Source organism: Armigeres subalbatus, chromosome 3 (genome assembly GCF_024139115.2).
Source record: "Armigeres subalbatus isolate Guangzhou_Male chromosome 3, GZ_Asu_2, whole genome shotgun sequence".
Taxonomy (NCBI): Eukaryota; Metazoa; Arthropoda; class Insecta; order Diptera; family Culicidae; genus Armigeres; species Armigeres subalbatus.
The window spans coordinates 255,880,187-255,901,779 of NC_085141.1; the positions used below are offsets into that span (position 1 = coordinate 255,880,187).

A 21,593-nucleotide genomic window follows, 5' to 3' on the forward strand; every position below is an offset into this window, starting at 1 on the left:
GTTTGTATGGGGATTTCAGTCAAAATGTATAAGAAAATACACCTCCGGAATCCGATCTGGAAATTGGTTCTGATTGCTTGATTCAGCTCAGAATTGCAAAAACTGCAGTTGGTATGCTACAGAAAAATCTCCAGTCTAATCTCCAGTCTATTCCTGATATTAGAAACTCTCCTACTTAAATTCTGATTATGAAACTCTGTTTCTCATATTCTGATTCTGAGTTTAGATTTGAGATTTTGTCCGCAATCCGAGATTCTGATTCTAAAATTTGGATTCTGAGATTCTGTTTTTAAAATTATGATTCTGAGTTTCTGGTTCTGATTCAGTGATTCCGGTTCTGAGATTCGGATTTTCAAATTACGAATCTGAGATTCTTATTCTGGGATTCTGATTTTGAGATTTTTCATGTTTTGAGATTCTTATTCCGTGATTCTATTCCTGAGATTAGTTTCAGATTCCGAGATTCTCTTTCTGAGATTCTTCCCAAGGTTCTGAATCTGAGTTTCCAATTCTGTGATTTGTTTCAAAGATTATGATTTCTGATTTGGTTTCTGAGATGATGATTCCCAAACTCTGGTTCTAATATTTTAATGCTAAGTTTCTGATTCTTATATTCAAATTCTGCCTCTGAGATTCCGATTGTTAGATTTTGATTCCTAGTTTCCGATTCTGATGTTTCGTATCAAAGATATCGATTCGGATTATAAAAGTTTGATTCTGCGGCTCTCATCCAAAGATTTGATTGAAAGATTCTGAATCTTTATTCCGGCTAAATCTTCAACTTGATGAATTTTAAACTTCAATTCTGTAAATTTAATTACATTTTGATTCGGAGATTCGCAGTCGAATGTTCTGTATCGTAGATTCTGATTCTGAGATTTATTTCAAAGATTAAGATTCCTCATTTGGTTTCTGAGATGATGATTAGGAGACTCTGGCTCTGAAATTTCAATTCTAAGATTCTGATTTTAGGCATCGTTTCAAAGATTCTTTTTAATATTTTATATTTGAGGTTTCGATTCGAATTATGAATGTTTGGATTCAGATTTTCTCAGATTCTAATAATGAGAGTCTAAATAATATTCTGGAACTTTGATTCTGGAGTTCTGTTTATAAGATTCTAATTCTGAGACTTGTTTCCTAAAATTTTGATTTTGAGATTCTCATTCCGAGATTCTGATTCTTATAATCTGGTTGTGAAGTTTTGATGCGTAAACTTTATTTCTGAAGTTTTGATTCAATTTTAAAGATTTGGTTACTGGTTGATATTGGGATTTTGATTTTGAGATTCTGTTATTCTGATTCTGAGACTCCGAGTAATTCTGAGAAAATTATAAAAATCTTCGGTTTCAATTCAGTGATTCAATTTCTGACATTTGTTTTAAAGATTCTGAGATCTGATTATGAAATTTTGGTTTTAAGTTTATGATTATGAGATTTTAGTTTTTTTTTTATACTAAGAAGATCCTGACTGTGAGATTCTGCTTCTGAGATTCGTCTCAAAGATTCTAAATTTGAAATTATGTTTTTAAGTTTATGGTTCTGAGGTTCTGATTTTGAGATATTGTTTTATATATTGAAATTTGATTCTGATATTTGATTCAAAGATTTTTATTCTTTATTTGTTTTTTTTTTTTGAGATTCTGATTTCGATATTTTTAATCTGACATTCTGATTCTGAAACTTGTTCCAAAGGTTCTGATTCATCATTTGCATTCTAGAATAATGATTCTGATATTCTAATTCTGATATTCTATATTGCGAAATTTTGAATCTAAGTCTCTAATTCTGAGATTCTGATTATGAGTCTAAGAACCTGACTCTGAGAATCTGATTCTGAGATTCTGGTTCTGAGATTTTAATTCTGAGGTTCTGATTTTGAGATTCTGATTCTTAGATTCTGATTCTGATTTTAGGATTCTTATTCTAAGATTCTGATCCTAGGATACTGATTCTGAGATTCTGATTCTAAGATTCTTATTCTGAGAATTTGATTCTGGGAATCTGGTTCTAAGATTCTGATATTGAGATTCTGATTCAGAGAATCTGATTATGAGAATCTGGTTCTGAGATTCTGATTCTATGATTCTGATTCTAAGATCCTGATTCCAAAACTTTTATTTTGAGACTCTGATTATGAGACTTTGATCTGGATTTTGAAATTTTGATTCTGAAACTTAGATTCGGAGATTCCAGTTCTGAGATTCTGATTCTATTTCTAAGATAATGTTTCTGAGAATCTGATTCTGAGATTCTGATTCTGATATTCTGAATCTGAGATTCTGACTCTGAGATTCTGATTCTGAGATACTGATTTTGAGATTCTGATTCTGAGATCCTGATTCTGAGAATCTAATTCTGGAATTCTGATTCTAGGATTCTGATTCTGAGATACTGATTTTGAGATTCTGATTCTGAGATCCTGATTCTGAGAATCTGATTCTGGAATTCTGATTCTTAAATTCTGATTCTAGGATTCTGATTCTGAAATACTGATTCCGAGATTCTGACTAAGAGATTCTGATTCTGGGATTCTGATTCTGAGATTATGATTCTGAGAATCTGATTCTGAGGATTTAATTATGAGATTCCGATTCTGAGATTCTGATTCTGAGATTCTGATTCTGGGATTCTGCTCTGGGATTCTAATTCTGGGATTCTGATTCTGAGATTCTGATTCTGCGATTCATATTCTGAGATTCATATTCTGAGTTTATGATTATGAGATTCTTATTCTAAGATTCTGATTCTGTGATTCGTTTCAAAAATGTTTATCCCAAAACTTTTATTCTGAGACTCTGATTATGAGACTTGGATTTTGAAATTTTGATTCTGAATTTTAGATTCTGAGACTCTGATTCTGAAATTCTAATTATAAGAGTCTGATTCTGAGAAACTGATTCTGAGATTCTGATTCTGAAGATCTGATTATGAGAATCTAATTCTGAGATTCTGATTCTGAGATTTTGATTCTGAGATTCTGATTCTGAGATTCTGATTCTGAGATTCTGATTCTGAGATTCCGATCCAGGAATTCTTATTCTGGGGTCAGAATCCAAGAGATTCTGATATTTTAATCCTGGGGATTCTGGGATTCTGAAATTCTAATTCTAAGATTCTGATTCTGAGATTCTGATTTTGAGATTCAGATTCTGAAACTCTGATTCTGAAACACTGATTCTGACATTCTGGATATGAGATTCTGATTCTGAGCTTCCGATTATGAGACTTTGATTCTGATATTCTGATTCTGAGATTGTGGTTTTGAGATTCTGATTCTGCGATTCAGATTCTGACATCCTAATTCCAAGATTCCGATTCTGAGATTCTGATACTGAGATTTTAATTCTGAGATTCTGATTCTGAGATTCTAATTCCGAAATTCCGATTCTGAGATTCTGATTCTTAAATTCTGATTCTTAGATTCTGATTCTGATGCTAAGGGTCTGATTCTGAGATACTGATTCTGAGATTCTGATTCAGACATTCTGGATATGAGATTCTGATTCTGAGCTTCCGATTATGAGACTTTGGTTCTGATTCTGAGATTGTGGTTTTGAGATCCTGTATTCTGATTCTGAAATTCTGATTCTATGATCCGGATGACTGGACCCTGATATTTTGATCCTAATACTAATGCTGAGAATCTGATTTTAAGATTTTTATCCTGAGAATCTGATTTTAAGAATCTGGCTCTGAGATATTGATTCTGAGAGTCTAATTCTGAAATCCTGATTCTGAGGTTCTAATTCTGAGTTTCTAATTCACAGATTCTGATTCTGTGGTTCTAATTCTGGGATTCTGATCCTGCGATTTGATTCTGATTCTGGTAATCTGATTCAGAGACTCTGATCCTGAGATTCTGATCCAGGAATTCTGATTCTGGGATTCTGTTTTTGAAATTCTGATTCTGAGTTTCTGATTCTGCGATTCTAATTCTGAGATTCTTATTCGGAGACTGTGATCCCAGAGGCTCTGGAATTCTGAGATTCTGATTCTGGTATTCTCATTCTGAGATTCGGATACTGAGATTTTATTTCTAAGACTTTGATTCTGAGAATCTTGTTCCGAGATTTTTACTTGAAGATTCTGATTATATGACCCGGATTCTGATATTTTGATCCTAAAATACTGATTCTGGTATTCTTATTCTGAGAATCTGATTCTGATATTCTGAATCTGAGATTCTGATTCTGTGACTCTGATTCGAAGACTCTGATTTTGAGATTCTGATTCTGCGATTCTGTTTCTGTGATTTTGATTTCGAGATTCTGATTCTGGGATTCTGATTCTGAGATTATGAATCTGAGAATCTGATTCTGAGGATTTGATTCTGAGATTCCGATTCTGACTCTGAGATTCTGATTATGAGATTCTGATTCTGAGATTCTAATCCTGAGATTCTGATTCTGAGATTCTGATCCTGAGATTCTGATTCTGAGATTCTGATTCTGAGATTGTGATTCTGCGATTCTGATTCTGGGATTCTGTTTTCTGAGATTCTGTCCTTAGATTTTTATTTTGAGATTCTGATTATGAGAATCTGATTCTGAGATTTTGATTCTGAAATTCGGATTCTGAGATTCTGATTCTGAGATCCTGATTCTGTGATTCGTTTAAAAAATTCTGGTTCCGAAACTTTTATTCTGAGACTCTAATTATGAGACTTTTATTTGGATTTTGAAATTTTGATTCTGAAACTCAGATTCGCAGATTCCAGTTCTAAGATTCTGATTCTAACTCTGAAATTCTAATTATGAGATTCTGATTCTGAGATTCTGATTCTGAGATTCTGATTCTGAGATTCTGATTCTGAGATTCTGATTTTGAGATTCTGATTCTGAGATTTTGATTCTGAGATTCTGATTCTGAGATTCCGATCCAGGAATTCTGATTCTGGGATTCTGACTGTGAGATTCGATAATGAAATTTTAATCCCGTGGATTCTGGGATTCTGAAATTCAAATTCTGAGATTCTGATTTTGAGATTCAGATTCTGAAATTCTGATTCTGAAACTCTGATTCTGAGACTCTGATTCTGAGCTTATGATTCTGAGATTCTGATTCTTAAAATCTGATTCTTAGATTCTGATTATGAGATTTTGATTCTGAGATTCTGTTTCTGAGAATCTGATTCTTAGTTTCTGATTCTGATTCTAAGATTCGTATTCTGAGATTCTGATTCTGACATTCTGGATATGAGATTCTGATTCTGAGATTCCGATTAAGAGACTTTGAATCTGATATTCTGATTCTGAGATTGTGGTTTTGGGATTCTGGTTCTGCGATTCTGATTCTGACATTCTAATACCGAGATTCCGATTCTGAGATTCCGATACTGAGATTTAGTCTCTGAGATGCTGATTCTGAGAATATGGTTCCGAGATTCTAACTTGAAGATTCTGATTATATGACCCGAATTCTGATATTCTCATCCTGAAATACTGATTCTGAGATTCTTATTCTGATAATCTGATTCTGACATTCTGAATCTGAAATTCTAATTCTAAGATTATGATTTCTGATTTTGAGATTCTGATTCTGTGGTTCTAATTCTGAGATTCTGATCCTGAGACTCGATTCTGAGATTCTGATTCAGACATTCTGATTCTGACATTCTGGATATGAGATTCTGATTCTGATATCTCGATTCTGAGATTTTGATTCTGATATTCTGGTTCTGAGATTCTGATGCTGAGATTCAAATTCTGGAATTCTGATACTGAGATTTTATTTCTGAGATACTGATTCAAGATTTAGTTTCTGAGATTCTGATTCCGAGAATCTGATTCTGATAATGCGATTTCAAGATTTGAATTTGAAGATTCTGATTCGGAAATTTTGATTCTGTGACCCGGATTCTGATATTCTGATCCTAGGATACTGATTCTGAGATTCTGATTCTGGGATTCCGATTCTGAAATTCTGATTCTGAGATTTTGATTCTGAGATTTTTATTCTGAGATTTTGATTCTGAGAATCTGTTTCAGAGATTCTGATTCTGAGATTCTGATGCTGATATTTGGATTCTGATATTCTGATTCTGCGATTCTGATTTTGAGATTCTCATTCAGAAATTCTGATTCTGTAATACTTTTTCTGAGAATCTTATTCTGAGATTCCAATCTGAGATTCTGACTCAGAGATCCCATGATTACGGCTCTGATATTATTAGAATATTTTGATATTCTGATCTGTGACTTTCTTTCATAGATGCCAACATTCTGATTCTAGAATTCGGATTCCATTCTGGTTCTCAGATTTTTATCTTAAGATTTCGATTTTGAGATGTTGATTTTAAATTCTGATTCAAAAGCTTTGTCTCTTATATTTTGATTCTCAATTGCTGGTTCTGATACACTTTTTTTTCCGAGGATTCGTTTCCGGGATTTGAGTTCTGAGATTTTGATTCTGGGACTCTGATTCTGAAACTTTTATCCCGAAATTTTGGTTTCGAAATCGTAAATCTAAGATTCCTGTTTCGGAACTCTGGTTTTTCGATTCCAACTCTGAGAATATGACTCTAAGCCTCTAGAACAGTTTCTAACATTTTGATTTGAAAACTGTGATTCTGAGATATTTATTTCGATTTAAAAATTAATAATCTGAGTTACTGCCTGATCTATTCCTGTTCTTGGTTGATATTTTGAGATTCTCATTCTGCTATTCTCCATACAAATTTCAATCACGCAATAGTTTGATTTTTCCTCAATTTCTCGCAATTCTCCACAAATAGCACACTAGACCTGTGCGCCGCCGCGCCACGCCGCCGCCGCCGACACTTATTGACGTACGCCGACGCCGATCAAGGTGTCGGCGGCGCGCCATACACCGGTTGGCTCGACGCCGCCGAATTTCGTATTTCACGCCGATGATTGGCCAACACAAAAATCACAGTATGCAGATCGTTTGCATCTGCCGGACCAAGGCAACCTATCAGGCATTAATTAAATAGATGTTATACCTTTAGCAGATTTGTTTGCTTCTATCTCTGTCACTTTTTCCCGCATTGGCGTGTTAAATGTTAGATCATCCAAGATCTTATTGGCTACAGAAAGCAATAATGGTAACTTGGCTTCTGAAGCTGGAGGAATTTATCTCCGTCTGGAAGATTTTCTGAAGGAATTCTAGGAGGAATGCCCAAAGAAATTCTTTAAGAAATTTACGCATGTCGGTAATTCCTTTAGAGGTTCCTTTGAAAATTGCTCATTGTCAGAAATAATTGTAGGAGAGTTTTTTTAAGAATCCCCAAAAAAATTTGTTTCATTTGTGGAGATGTTTTGTAGGAATTCCTGGAGAAATTCCCGATCGAATTCCTGACGGAATTTTTGAAGGTATACTGAAATGAGTTCCTTGGTGACTTACTGAATAAATTTCCTAAAGAACTATTAAAGGTATTCACGAAAAAAATATGTAGAAATTTTCGAAGGAGCTCCTGCTATAAGTTTCCAAGGAATTCTTGAGAATATTCGAATATCCGCAATCTCAGGCGTGGTAGCGGGTCACTTTTTAGTGACTTGGTCATTTTTTGGCAAGTCACTAAAAAGTCTTTATTTTTCGAGCTCAAATCACTAAACTATTTTCAACTATTTTGAAACTTTTGGTTAATTTTAATTTTGGCCAATTCCTAGAGTTCATGGCGGAAATTGAATGACGGATCGGAAAAAAATGACCGCTAAGTGGCTTTTGGTTCGAAAGCTGCTCTTAACTTCTTCGTGACTTAATATTCGCTTAATATTCGAAACTTGGCCAACCGTTTAACTTGGTGCTCTTATGGGATTTTAGACAATAATTTATTGAAAGAGTTTCATGTCATAGTTTATAAACTATAAGTGATGCAAACAGAATGCGCACAGGGATTTGTTGATTTTATAAGTTTTTTCAAAAACTATTAAATTTCATTTCGTATCAATTGAACTGTTTACGTTCAGATAAAATGAATCGAAATCAGAGGCGTCGCGTCCGCATGTGCAACCTGTGCACTGCACAGGTATCAATTTTGTCCCTAACATTTAAACTCTCGATAGATTTCTTGTCATTCTTATACAAATATATACTTGGATTATGTGCATTTGTCATATGTTTAGTACAAATTTAACGATTAGGTATAAATCCATAATCCTAAAATATGCACGGATTTTTTACAGGCGACATGTGATATGAGGCAACCGAAATTCCGCGATGGGGGCGCGTTATATTTTACTCCACGATACAGAAACGACGTACCGCTACATGTTGTCCAACACGTGCACTTTCAGCAGAGAACGGTTTGCCATGCATCATACACGCATTATTTTGTATGTGTAGGTCACCCGCTTTAACCGCAATCGGCGATGCATAGCATAGGTAGCCAAAGCGTTCATCGTTTGGCAGTGCACGGTTTGGTGCCGATGCAGAAAAGCACATCGGTTTGGTGCCTACCGAGTAGGTACCTAACCGCTTCAAACAGCGCATGCGCATTGGTTGGAGAGCGCGCAATCGGAACAAAATAGAAAAAGAAAGAGGCGGTGATTGAATAAATTTTCTTTTTTTTTTAATCTTTCGTTTATTTGGCAGGCTCATAAATAAATTTTCTGCAATCTCAAAGCGTTCCATGGTTAAAGTCCGGTTTTGAATAATCACATCGGATCAAAAGCGTTCTAATTTTTCAGATTGATTGGGATTTTGGCCTATGATAAATTTTTCGTCAAATCCAATAACCAAAATATTTAGAAGCTATTCGTATACCATGTGGATAACCTAGGGGGTAGAGGGGTAGAAAGAATGTCCATGGTTCACACAAATTAATGAAAAATTGCATGATCATTTGTATGTACGCTGACCCAAGTAGCACACGCAACATCTTCCTAAAAGCTCCTTGTTCCTATTTAGTTTCAATCAAGGCTTTGGAAAAACATCAAAGCACGAAAAAGTTGCATCAAGATGTCAAAAACGTTCGAATTGTGATCAATGTTTCATTAAAATTGCAATGCAGTACGTGTTTGACATTTGGAAACAAACAAACAAAGAATACTGCACTTCATGTTGCAAACACGAAACAAAATCATCAAGTTGCATATTCTTTACCATGTAACTTCAATGCGTCTTTCAAAATTTAATTGTTTGTTTAAATCAAGTTGCAGATAAGTTGAATGTGTCTTCATGTTTAATTTAGCATCGTTCAACGTTTTGACAACTCACCTTTTTTCCTGTGATGGTGCAATCAAGTAACAGGAAACCTGAGAACAAAACTTCATAATCGTATAGTTTTTATTGCGAGTCAACATGCAGTCCCTTCGAAGTGTTGAATGGTGCTGTGGCAGAGTGAAGGACTATCAATCACAAGATCCATAAATCGAATCCAGTTTTATAGTTTTATTTTATTTTTTTCTGCTGTAGTATTTTGCAACATTATTGCAATTTTACTGTAATCGAAGGATGTTTCCGTAGGCTCCACCTCTTGCGCTTTTTAGCTTGCAAGATAGTTATATTTGATGGCACATACGCAAAGATTGTTTCTTTCCGAATGGTTGCAACACAGTGAAATTTTCAGAAGTGAAACAATTTGTGCTGCTTGGGGATGGAGGGAAGAGCATATCTAAAACTGTTCAACATCTGTCCACGTGGTATGAAAACAGCCCTTCGGAAAAAAAGATTCATCAAAGGAATAAACTTAAATATTCTATAGAATAATTAATAGTTGAGGGACGTTTAGATTATAAACTTCATTGTACAGACCCCATTTTTCTGATATGTATGACATGCTAATTACAAATTAGCCATCTAATAATTCTTAATGAAATTCAATTTTCTGAACGCATAACTATTAAGACTTGTCTCATTCTACGAAATAACTTGAATTAAAATTCAAAGATACCGTTTCATTGAATAGATGTTTTATATGTCATATTGACAAGCATTAAGATTCCCCAGATTAGTTTCTTTTTCAATTTAACGCACTGTCACTTCAAGTTTAGTTTGAATTTAATTCGATAAATGGGATGTTGCTTAGAAGCCGATAGACGAAACATATGGGATCGTATATATTGGATGTGCCAATTCAGGTCCTTTTTTCAGGTCAGGTTTTTCTCAAAATATTTAACTTTGATACGAGAAGCACGAACAATCATCAACTCGTCATAATTGAATTATTAACTTTTTTCTACAACAAATATAATTTTGAAAAAGTATCACCGGCGCGTGCTTACTTGTAATTTTAATGCTGATACATTGATAGCTACATCAAACAACTGAAAACCGAAATACGCCGCTCGGTGCACAGGTTGAAGAATTGACCACGCGACGCCTCTATTCGAAATATTAAAATCTGCCTCTGTGTTTGATAAGGTAATGGGATTTGAGGCGGTTTATTGATTACGTATCAATACTTGTGAATTTTTAAAAATATATTCAGATGATATACATCTGAAACTGAAAATGCATAAATTTTGGATCCTCAAATATTAAAAATCGTGAATGTTTAGATTCAAGGATGTTAACGATCATTCAGTTATTTGCGTTCGATCATTTAGTAGTTTGTCAATAACACATTCCAGAAGCTGAATTTCAAAATACGTTGTATGGTGGACTTCTAGTGAAAAGGATTTTCTACAACTCTGCCTAATGGTTCGTGGTTTGAATTCCACTAGCAACGGAGTTATAGCTATAGTTTCAGTAACTTAGACTAAATGATAACAAAATTCCAAACATTTAGTTTAAGTTTGCTGCAACTAGCGCTCTAACTCCGTTATTAGTTGAATTCTAATAACAAACCATATAGCAAAGTTGTAGTAAAACCTTCGCACTAGAAGTCCACCATACATCATATTTTGAAATTTAGCTTCTGGACTGTGTTATTGACAAACTACTAAATGATCGAACGCAAATTACTGAATGATCGTTAACATCCTTGGTTTAGAATGTTTAATGATTTTGAATTTGACATATGATACGGTATATTCCGAACAAACTGCTTGTTCAGACATGTCAGAAACAAAAAAATAGATTTTGAAATGATTCTTTGATCTTTAAACAGTGAGCATACATGTTTGTGAAAAGTTACAATGAAGTTGTGCTGTATTTGTTTGTTTTGCGATTAGATGAATATGTGTTTAGTGAAATGGAAAACGGAACAGTTCCCTTCATGAATATATTCTAAAGTGGGATGCATTTTTACAAGTTTTATAAAGAAAGTTAGTTTCTAAAATTCTTTGTAACGTTGCTATATTTTCCATAACAACAGAGATTCCGACCACAGACTTATAAACTTGATGAGTCTAAATAATTCTATGTCTGAGAAATAATTAAATAAGTACCATTGCTACATAAAAGTCAATTTTTTGTCACTTCAACCGAAAATGACTATTTGGTAACTCTTTCTAGAACTGAAAGTCACTATTTGGTCCCTTTTTTCGTCAGCATTGGTCACTAAAGTCACTATTTTGAACGACATTGGTCGCTACCAGCCCTGCAATCTCGATATTTTAGGAATTTTTCTTAGGATGTAGTTTTGATTTTAGAGTCAAAACTGAATTTGTTTTACTACTGTCCGGGTTTTTGAAGAAATTCCAGGAGAAATATAGGAATTTTTATGTAAATTCCAATAGCTGTTTGGAAAATCCATTTAAATTTACTTCGTAAATTACTTTTAGAATTCCTTCGAATATTCCTTCAGAAACTCATTTCAAAATTCAGATCGAAAATCTTTTCAGGTTCTTTTTCGGTTATTCCTTCAACAACTGAGTCGGAAATTTCTTCAGAAAAGCCACCAAGAACTAATTTGGACATTTATCCAGGGATTCCTTCAGAAACCCCTCCAGAAAGGCATTTGTAATATTTTAAGAAATTCTTTTGGAACTTCCTCCAGGAAGTATTTAGAAAATTACTTCAGTAAACCATACAAAATTACTGCAGGAATAGTTCCGGAAAGAATTCGAATTTGCAGAAATTTCTAAAGGTATTTGAGAGTTAAAGTTATTTTCAAATAAAAAAAAACACTTAAAACGTCAGAAAAATATATTAAGCTCTTTTAGTGGAATGTATTAAACCGTCTAAGACGAACTTAAAACTTAGACGACTTAAAACGTCTTAAAAAATGAAGGAATTTAGAAACAAAATTTCCGAAGATTTCCCAAAAGAACTTCGGAAGAGATTCCCGAAATAATTCTTAATTTAAAAGTAATTTAAAAGGAAATTTTCGAAGGTCTACAGTAATTTCTGGAAGAGTTGCTAAAGGAATATCCAAAGAGATACCTATAAGAAATTAGAAAAGAAGCCCTGAAGAAATTTTTCAAATAAATTCCAGAGGGAAATTTCGAAAGAATACCAAAAATATCTTCCTAGAGTTTCCGATGAAATGTTTTGAGGAATTACTGGAAGATTTTCTATTAGAAATTTCTGAAGGTTTTCTCCCAAATGGATTTTCGAATGTATTCCTAAAACAGTGTCCGTAGGTATTCATATAGAACTTCTTGAAGGATTTTCCATGGGTATCTAATTTTTAAAGGAATCCCTAAAAATAGTTTCGAATGAATTACTGAAGAAATTCCCAAAAGACTCCGTAAAGGCATTTCCGAAGAAATTCCTCAAGTAGAAGGAAATTCCTGATGGAACTTTTTAAGAAATTTTGTAAAGAATTCCCAAAGAAATACCCTAATAAATTTTCAAAGGAATTCTTGGTGGAAGTTCTGAAGGAATTCATGAGGGAAATTTTATATTAATTCTTAGAATTCATTTCTCTTATTTTCTGAGGGATATCTTGAGGAATTTTTACACGAATTTCTGGATTTATATCCGAATTCCGAAGTACTTTCCAATGAACATTTTTTTCATGATTTAATTTGAGTACTGCAATCAAAAGCTTTCATGTTTTTCTGTTGATTGCGCTATTCAAATTAATTCATGAAAAAAATGTTACTTAGGACCTTTTGAAAAGTTAAGCGAGAACTCATGAGCTGTGATACGGATATGTCCTAGTGGGGGATATAATGTAAACTTTTGCTGTGGAGATACAAGCTATAGCTATAAGAATGCTCCCCCCATCAGTCTGACTGAGGCTAGCAATTGTACAAAAAAACCCTAAAATTCATAAAAAGCATGAAATGCCGTGCTGCGTGATTTTTTTTCTCAGCACAAAATTCTTCACGCTGATTCACGCCGCCGCCGCCGCCGCCGAACATTGCTTACGGCGTGACGCCGCCGACGCCGCCGCCGCCGGTGTAAAAATGGCCTTACGCCGCCGCCGTTCACAAGTACTTCGGCGCACAGGTCTATAGCACACATGAACTTATAATCTATCAACCCCCCTTCCGTGCATACATGGACATGACTAACACTTCCTGTTTCCACAACCACTCAGTATGTATTAAAATGTAACACATATTCATGTCGTAGTAGCAGGGAAGGCCAGTCCGTGTAGCGAGTGGAGAAAAAAAACCTGGCTATCATTCTCTCTTCCACTACGTGAAGATCGTATCCATTCGCCAGCACTTCGATGACACCACTCGAGATGATTTATGATCCTGACAAATCGAATAACGATTTAGATGTAGCACACCCCGAGCGGATGCAGGAAACGGTGCTTTATAGGCCAACTACCACCCCGTTTCCACTGCGGGAGATTTCTCTTAAAGAAGTGGGTCAAAAATTGTTTATCATTTTCAACCGAAATAAAGATTTTAAATAGATTTTATTCAAAAATGCTGGTGTAAACTTCTAAAGGCGCACAGAAGGTCAAGTTGTCAGGTAAGTCTCACCAGTAAAAATAAATACAAAAATAATATTCTAATATTCAACCAATTATGACCACCTGACAAGCGGCTCTTCTACCAACTTCCGTCCATCCGACAGCGCAGCAGTACTTGATTCTGCTGCTCTGCATCCGTTAGAGCCAGACACCAGCAGCCAGGGCAGCATCCGGGTGGTACTTAACCGCCCATAAAAGAATGCTGTCACGAGCAGTGCGCGTTCCCGTAGTCATTGATGGAGAGGCTGAAGCGAACGATACCGCCGCCACCGATGACGACAACGACGACGACGACGGCAACGACGATGGATGATGATGTTGGGAAGTGTGCAGAAAATGATTATTGATTGTGCTGTGTATGACACATTTTTTCATCTGGCCTCGTAAACACCCTTGCGGAAATGAAACTAATGCGATCATGTAGTGCACGGGGCTTGTGGGGTCGGTCATATTTTGCAGTACCATCAATTGAATTCATGTGCTCGGAATTTAAAATAGATTTTTTTTACAATCCCATAAATTTCATGGATTTCATGGATAGCATTTGGATTTTAAATCCCAAAAAATTGTTCGAAATATAAAAAAATATCCTCTATAATAAAGTTTACGATAAATTTCGATTCAATGAATCAAACACATTCTACAGAGCTTCTAACATCCTTGAATCGAACTAATCGTTAGCCGTTTTTTTATGGTTGTTCGTATCTTTAGATCTATAGCATTAAGTCACCAAAGCTCGATGAATTTCATATTATTGTTTACATGGAAGTGTTGATATCCAATGGCAAATATTTTTATAATTTTTGTTTTGATTAAAACTATGAATTATTGGAATTTCTATTTTTAATAAATCTTGTGTAAAGATGGTACTTCCCGTTCTAGGCTAGATGTACCAGTTGTAGCTATAGCACCAGTTGTCGCACTAGTGCTTTATATGCCAACTGGCCAATCAAATCACTGCAAACCAAGTTCATATCGATAAAGCATATTCATATGATACGATAAAACCTTTGATCTCCTCCAAAACAAGCAAAGCATAATTGTAAAAATTGATTTTGCTTAATTTTTGACGTCCTTTGCACCAGTTGTCGCACTAGTTGTCCCTATTTGGCTAGTCCCATAAGAAAACAATGGGATTTACTAAATAAGGAACCAAAATTAAGTTTAGTGCCACAACTGGTGCATGCGTTCCTATTATGGATTAATCAATTTTGATGATTATAACAAATTTTATTGTGGTTTTCACAGCTGTTCTAAGGAGCAGGAAGTAAAACCTTTCGCTTGATATATAAAGTCCACCCACATGCCTTTTACTTATTTTTAAAAAAATAGTTGTTCTTATGTATGGCGTCAATTGGTACACCCACCCTAATCCTATTTTTTTTTTCATTTTTCTATTGCAGGTTTCTTCATCGGTCAACACACCCTGCCGGCAGTCACCGCAAGCAGTGGCTCCGCAGAAGCAAGCCTCCGTTTGCTAGATGACAGTGAGCTCGACTTGCTGGACATTGAACGCCAGCACCAGTCGCGAAACGATAGAACCACCTCCACGGCCGGAACGTCGTCATCGTCGTCGTCACCCGTGTCGCAAAACCAACCCCTCGGAACGTCCTTCACCGCGAGCGGTGGCAACGCTAGGATAAACAATAATCATAAGATAAATTTAGTGTCTTATACAGCGAATCTAGATAATATTTTGAACAGTCTCGAAGACGACGAAGAAGTTGATGACGATGATCGGCGGTTCGGGTTAGATGACCGCCGAATCGTCTCTGGTGCCAAACTGTACGAGCGGAACCACGAGGCCAACGTGCAGCACGACGAGGCTGCCAAGCCGGTGCACCACCGGTTGCTAGTTAATCAAATTGTCCAAAAGTACTACCCCAACCACCGTCGCCACAGGAGGTCGCTGCTGCTGCGGAGATCGGCTCGAAGTTCAGACTCCGGTGTAGCCCTCAAGCGGCAAGAAGTAGCTCTCCCCTTCGCCTCCTCCACGCTGACTCCCAGCTCTTTTTCTTCTTCTTCGTCACCACTTTCTCCGCCGTCATCGTCGTCAGTCGCACGACAGGTGACACGGACCGAACCTGTTGTACATGATCCTTCCAACCAGAGTAGTAGTAATTACGGAACCAGTGAATACGACAAACCAGAAAAGAATGGGAAGATGGCTGTGAAAAATATTATTAGGAGTAATAATAGTGAACATAATTACGTAAGGAACTTGACGCTCGCTAACGCTGAGCATTCGTCATCTGACAAGAGCCGAGCATCCGTACAGGAGGGGACCACTAATGGTGAAGTAGGAAGCTTTGCCGCTAACGGTAAGTGGTGTTTCGAATGGTTTTACTTTTGAAACATAAGTTAACTGGAAGTGAGAAACAATTAAGGCAACTAATAAAACATTTCCATACACGATTTGGTTCTGTTTTATATAGGGTAGAATACGGCATTGGCAGGGTGCGACAGTTGTTGGCACCCTCAACAATATTTGCGTTTTTCAGCAAACATACACTATTTATGAACATAATTTTGATTCAATCACACAATTTCAAGTCTAAGCTTTCATTTGAATAAGTTGTTTGTGTAAAAGTAGCAAGATTTGATGGTTTAATCACCGAAACAAATTTGCACCTACGAAATCCTTGCCATTATTGCATTGCCAAAGAAAGCAGCGCACGAAAAGCAAACCGTTACTTACTTTTTTGGATCGCCTGTTTCTCCTCTTTATTGCGTATGACACGACAAATTAAGTACGTAAACTACTTTTTACACTAAATCACCACTTGATTATCACCACGAAGAGCAAATTTATGCAATATTTGCTCTATGTTTCACTAAATAAAATCGGGACTGTTCGTTTTCTTTGACAGCAGCACACTTCGGAATAGAGCGAGAGAATGTGTTTGTGAGCATATCAAACACACGCTAAAAAGATACCACGCACAATTCTATGTGAGTTGATTTTAGTAAAAATACGAACAAAATGTCCGGCGATGGCATTTATTTAAAAAAAAAGTGTTAAAATACAAATGCTTCAGATTTTTTACGCAGACCATTAATTATATCAAAAGTGATAGTAACATCGTAGTATTTTAACCCTTATGTGGCTGACAGGACCGTTTTCCATTTGCAACTTCAATACTTTCCAAGCTCATCAAATAAATCATAACCATTCCCGTTCCTACATAGCGCATTTCAACTATAAATAATTGCCTACTTTTAGGGTATTATCTATTATTCAACTGTGAAACGTAGTGTAAGAATGGGGTGGCTCCAGCGGCTGGATAGGACAGTGCTGCTCATTATTGAACATATGAAGACTTACGAGGTGGAATATATTGTTAATATACTATACTACCAGAACCGACGAGCTTCGTTATACCTGAAATTGATTAATTATGTATTTTTTACATTATTTAAAAGACGGTTGAGCAGACGAAATTTGCAGATTCAGATTCATTTTTTAGATTAATTTTCGATTAAAGCAGAAATTTGTATTTTATTTGTATGGGAGTCCTCCCTCCAGAAGAGGAGGGGTCTAATACTATCATAAGAATCTTTATCGTTCCCAAAAACCTCTACATTCAAATGTTCATGCCGTCTCCTAATCTATAAGGGCAGACAGACAAAAATTCTTTCTTATGTGTATAGATTTGGTTTTACGTAGTTGACGTCGAGCGGTCGTGTCTTGTACACAACCACCATGATTTGTTTTTGATGAAACAAACATATCATGTCAAGACAAAATTTTCAAAACGACTTATCTGCTTTTGTGAACAAAGATTCAAACGACGATTTGACGAATCTGATAGCTCTCCCACGCAAACCAACACCACCGCTACCTGTTGATGGTGTTGGTTTGCGTGGGAGAGCTATCAGATTCGTCGAATCGTCGTTTGAATCTTTGTTTACAAAAGCAGATAAGTCGTTTTGAAAATTTTGTCTTGATGTAAGGACCGCAATGAGCAAGTTGTATATTTGAAACTGGTTGATAGATTTTTGCTCACGACTCTTATGGAACGTACACACCGTCAATCAGTTTGACCAACATGACCGCCAACTGTCAAATGGTTGTTCGAACAACTTCACACACGTTCAAACAAAGCAGCAACCAAAGCGTTTTCCTCGCGGCGGAGTCAATGCTCGTCAAACTGCTTGACTGGTGTGTACGTTGCATAAGTCATTACAAAAGACAAAAGATGTAAATCTTGGCAGCGGACAAAAAGCATATAAGTTCCCTTCTCCAAAATGGCCAACATTATTCAAATAGGATGTAAATGGTAAAAGTTATGAAAATGTCAATATACACTAGTAGCCATTCACGTTTGTTTTTTGTTGGCCGCATAAGGGTTAAATTTGTTTTACAATGTGTTTAAATGCTTTTGCCTATCTGTCTACATGACATAAAATTGATGCCAAGGCTAAAAATTGATGGTTTGTTTTAAGCCAGTTTTGATAATTAATAAAATTTGTTCCAAAATTGAGTGACGCGAAATGAGCGTGTGGCCGATTAATATGAATGGATTTTACTACTGGAGGATATAAACAACCAGCATTTGGCACCAATACATTACCAGTTTTCTACTTCCATGTCTAGTTGCTAAAGAGAGCAAACTCATTGCTGATAAAAGAAATTTCTATGTCAATAGAAGAAACGTTGACCTGTTACTTTATATTAAATTTACTGAGTTTGTGGTAAAAGCTGTTATATTTAGTGAACACCAATCATCAAAGAAAGAGCATACAAATGTATACCAGGTCAACTGTACCTGTGTTTTAGTGTAATTATTCATTATTTTTATCATTCAATTTGGCGAATGTCTTAGACTGCCAAGAATAGGTATTTTCCCCTATGCTTCAATGGTTTCATGTCTTTGAAAACTTGGAAATTTAATTTCGGTTTATGACAGTATTGAGTGTACGTTGGTAGTCGAAACCTTTTTAATACCAACATTTAGTGCTTCTTCCATTAAAAAATTGTTTCGCATCTACTTCACTTAATTTCACATCATATACCTCTAATTGCAGCTGCTGGGTCTGCACTCGACCCGAAACGACAAGATGTTCTGCCGGAAGTGGAGCACCAAAAGGAAAAGGAAACCGAATCGGCATCCGGAGTGGGTGGTAGTGCGGCTGACACCAACTCGGCCCCAGAAACTAATACATCAACCCAGAGAGCAGTTACATCAACACAAACATCGTCACCGATGTCAGCCTCAGTGGAAGTGGCACCACCGGAGCTGGAATCCGTTGTCGAGCGAACAATAACTCCACGGGAGGAACATTTGCCGCAAAATAGCTACAGTGCTATTAATGTCGACAGTTTCAATTTGCTCGACGATAGCGTTTATGTCAGGAACAGTAGCAACGGCAGAACGATGACGGCAGCCAACCACGGCGATGGCTCTTACTCCACTCCCAGTGCCAAACAACCCCAGCCGGAGCAGCACGAGAGCCTCAGCTCCAATAACATATTTGCTGGTGAAAACTTTGATGAGCAAATTATTTTCCTCAACGGTGGAGATTTGCTCGAGGCCAGTCCGGAGCAGTACGACATGCGGCAGTTCGGCAAAGTGGAACGGGATGTCAAAATGGGTGACTTGAGAAACGGCGACCCGTTCCTGCTGATGAACGATGAACCGGTGGCCCTGGCGCTGAGGCCGATTATCCGGGGCCCGACCGACGACCACACCGAGGACAATGTGGGGGTGGTCTACGCCGAGCAGCACGAGACGGTGACGATGGCCTGCGAGGTCGATGCGGACATAACCTCCAGCGTGTGGCTCAAGAATGGCCAAATGGTGCACGTTATGGACAAAAAGTCACGAACCGATGACGTTCGGTTTGTGCGGGAATCTTTGCAGGGCATCACCATTTCGAACGTGATGCTCGAGGACGACGGGGTTTGGCAGTGCGAGGCGGAGAACGCCCGGGGATTCTTCTTCAACGGACGGCCGATCAAGCTGGTGGTGTTGGGTGAGTTGATTTGATTATATTTATGCATTCTGATGAATACGAGAAGTGAAGGGACGAACATTGCATTCTGGTGTGGTTGAGCTTATCTGATGGGGGATATTTAAAAAATACACGATTCGACAAGTTCCACTAAAAATAACTTATCACAGTCAAAACACAGCAATTGTAATTCCATTGGAATTGTACTCTAGATATTCGTGAAGACTATACGATTGCAGCTCTCTTAATCGGAGTTTATTTTTCATTCTACGAACCAAATTCAGTCAAACAGGCGCTTGAAGCAGTTTCGCTGAACCCCGACAATTTGGTCTGATTAAAAATCTAGTCGAATATTAACTTTTAAAGACCTGGTTTTTAGATCCAATCCAAATCCAATTCAAGTCCAATCCAAATCCAATCCAAGTTCAATCCAAATCCAATCCAAATAAAATCCAAAGCAATTTCAAATCCAATCCACATACAAACGAGAACCAATCCAAATCCAATCGAAATCCAATCCAAATAAAATCTATATCCAATCTCAATCCAATCGAAAACTAATCCAAATCCAATACAAAGCCTATCCAAATCCAATCCAAATCAAATCCAATTATATCCATTCCAAATCCAATCGAAATCCAATCGAAATCCAATCCATTATTATTATTATTAATATCTTTATCATGAGGTTTTCGGCACTGGGCCGGTTCACCTCGTAGAATCCAATCCAAATCCAATCCTAACACCAATTCAATCCAAATCCAAATCCAAATCCAATCCAAATTCAATCCAAATCTAATCCAAATCCAATCCAAATCCAATCCAAATCCAATCCAAATCCAATCCAAATCCAATCCAAATCCAATCCAAATCCAATCCAAATCCAATCCAAATCCAATCCAAATCAATCCAATCAATCATCAATCAAGTTCAAATCGGTTAGATCCAGTTCAGAGCCCAGTCAGATCCAGTCCAGGTTCAGTCAGGGGCCCAATACCAGGTCCAGTCCTGAATCCAATCCAGTCAAGTCTGTTCCAGATCCAGTCTTGATCCAGTCATCAATCAGGTCAGTCAAAGTCCAATCCAAATCCAGTCCAAATCCAGTCAAGATCCAGTCCAGATCCGGTCAGATCAAGTACAAATCAAGTCGATCAGTCAATCCAGTCCAGATCCAGTCCAGTCCAGTCAGTCCAAGATCGGTCAAATCCAGTACAGTCAGATCAGGTCCGATCGGATCCAGATCCAGTCCAAGATCAGGTCAGAGTCAGTCCAAGTCCGATCCAGTCCAGGTCAGTCAAGATCAATTGAATCCAGTCAAGGTCCAGTCCCAGTCGGAAGATCGGTCCAGATCCAGTCCAAGATCAGTCAGATCCAGGTCGGTCCAATCAAGTCGAAGGTCCAGATCAGTCCAGATCCAGTCCAGATCGGTCAATCAGTCAGATCCAGTTGATCAGATCAGTTCCAAAGATCGGTCAAGTCCAGTCCAGATCAGATCAGGTCCAGTCATCAGATCCAGTCCAGGGTCAGTCCAGTCAGTCCAGGTCGATCGAGTTCGGTTTCAAGTCCAGATCAGATCCAGATCAAGTCAGGTCGGTCAGGTCAGTCAGGTCGGATCCAGTCGAGATTCGAATCCAGATCAGTTCGGTCAGATCAGTCCAGATCCAGTCCAGATCAGTCAGGATCCAGTCCAGGTCGGATCCAAGATCAGTCGTCCAAGTCGGTACCAGATCCAGTCCAAGTTCAGTCCAGGTCAGTCAGAGTCAGTCCAGATCCGAGTACTGATCCAGTCCAAGGTCAGTCGATCCAGTCCAGATGCAGTTCCAGATCCAGTCCAGATCGGTCCAGGTCCAGTCCAGATCCAGTCAGAGTCGGTCAGGTCAGTCCAGGTCAGTCCAGGTTCCAGTCCAGGTCGAGT

The 21,593-nt window shown here is 37.2% G+C and overlaps 1 protein-coding gene across 1 annotated transcript in view; it reads left to right on the plus strand.

The window, feature by feature from the left end:
* LOC134222420 (uncharacterized) overlaps positions 1-21,593 on the plus strand; it is a 368,754-nt gene that overhangs the window by 332,032 nt on the left and 15,129 nt on the right. Inside the window, exons 3-4 of the mRNA XM_062701570.1 lie at positions 15,127-16,044; positions 18,752-19,699. Coding sequence (XP_062557554.1) covers positions 15,127-16,044; positions 18,752-19,699 — 1,866 coding nt within the window. The remainder of the gene's footprint in view (positions 1-15,126; positions 16,045-18,751; positions 19,700-21,593) is intronic.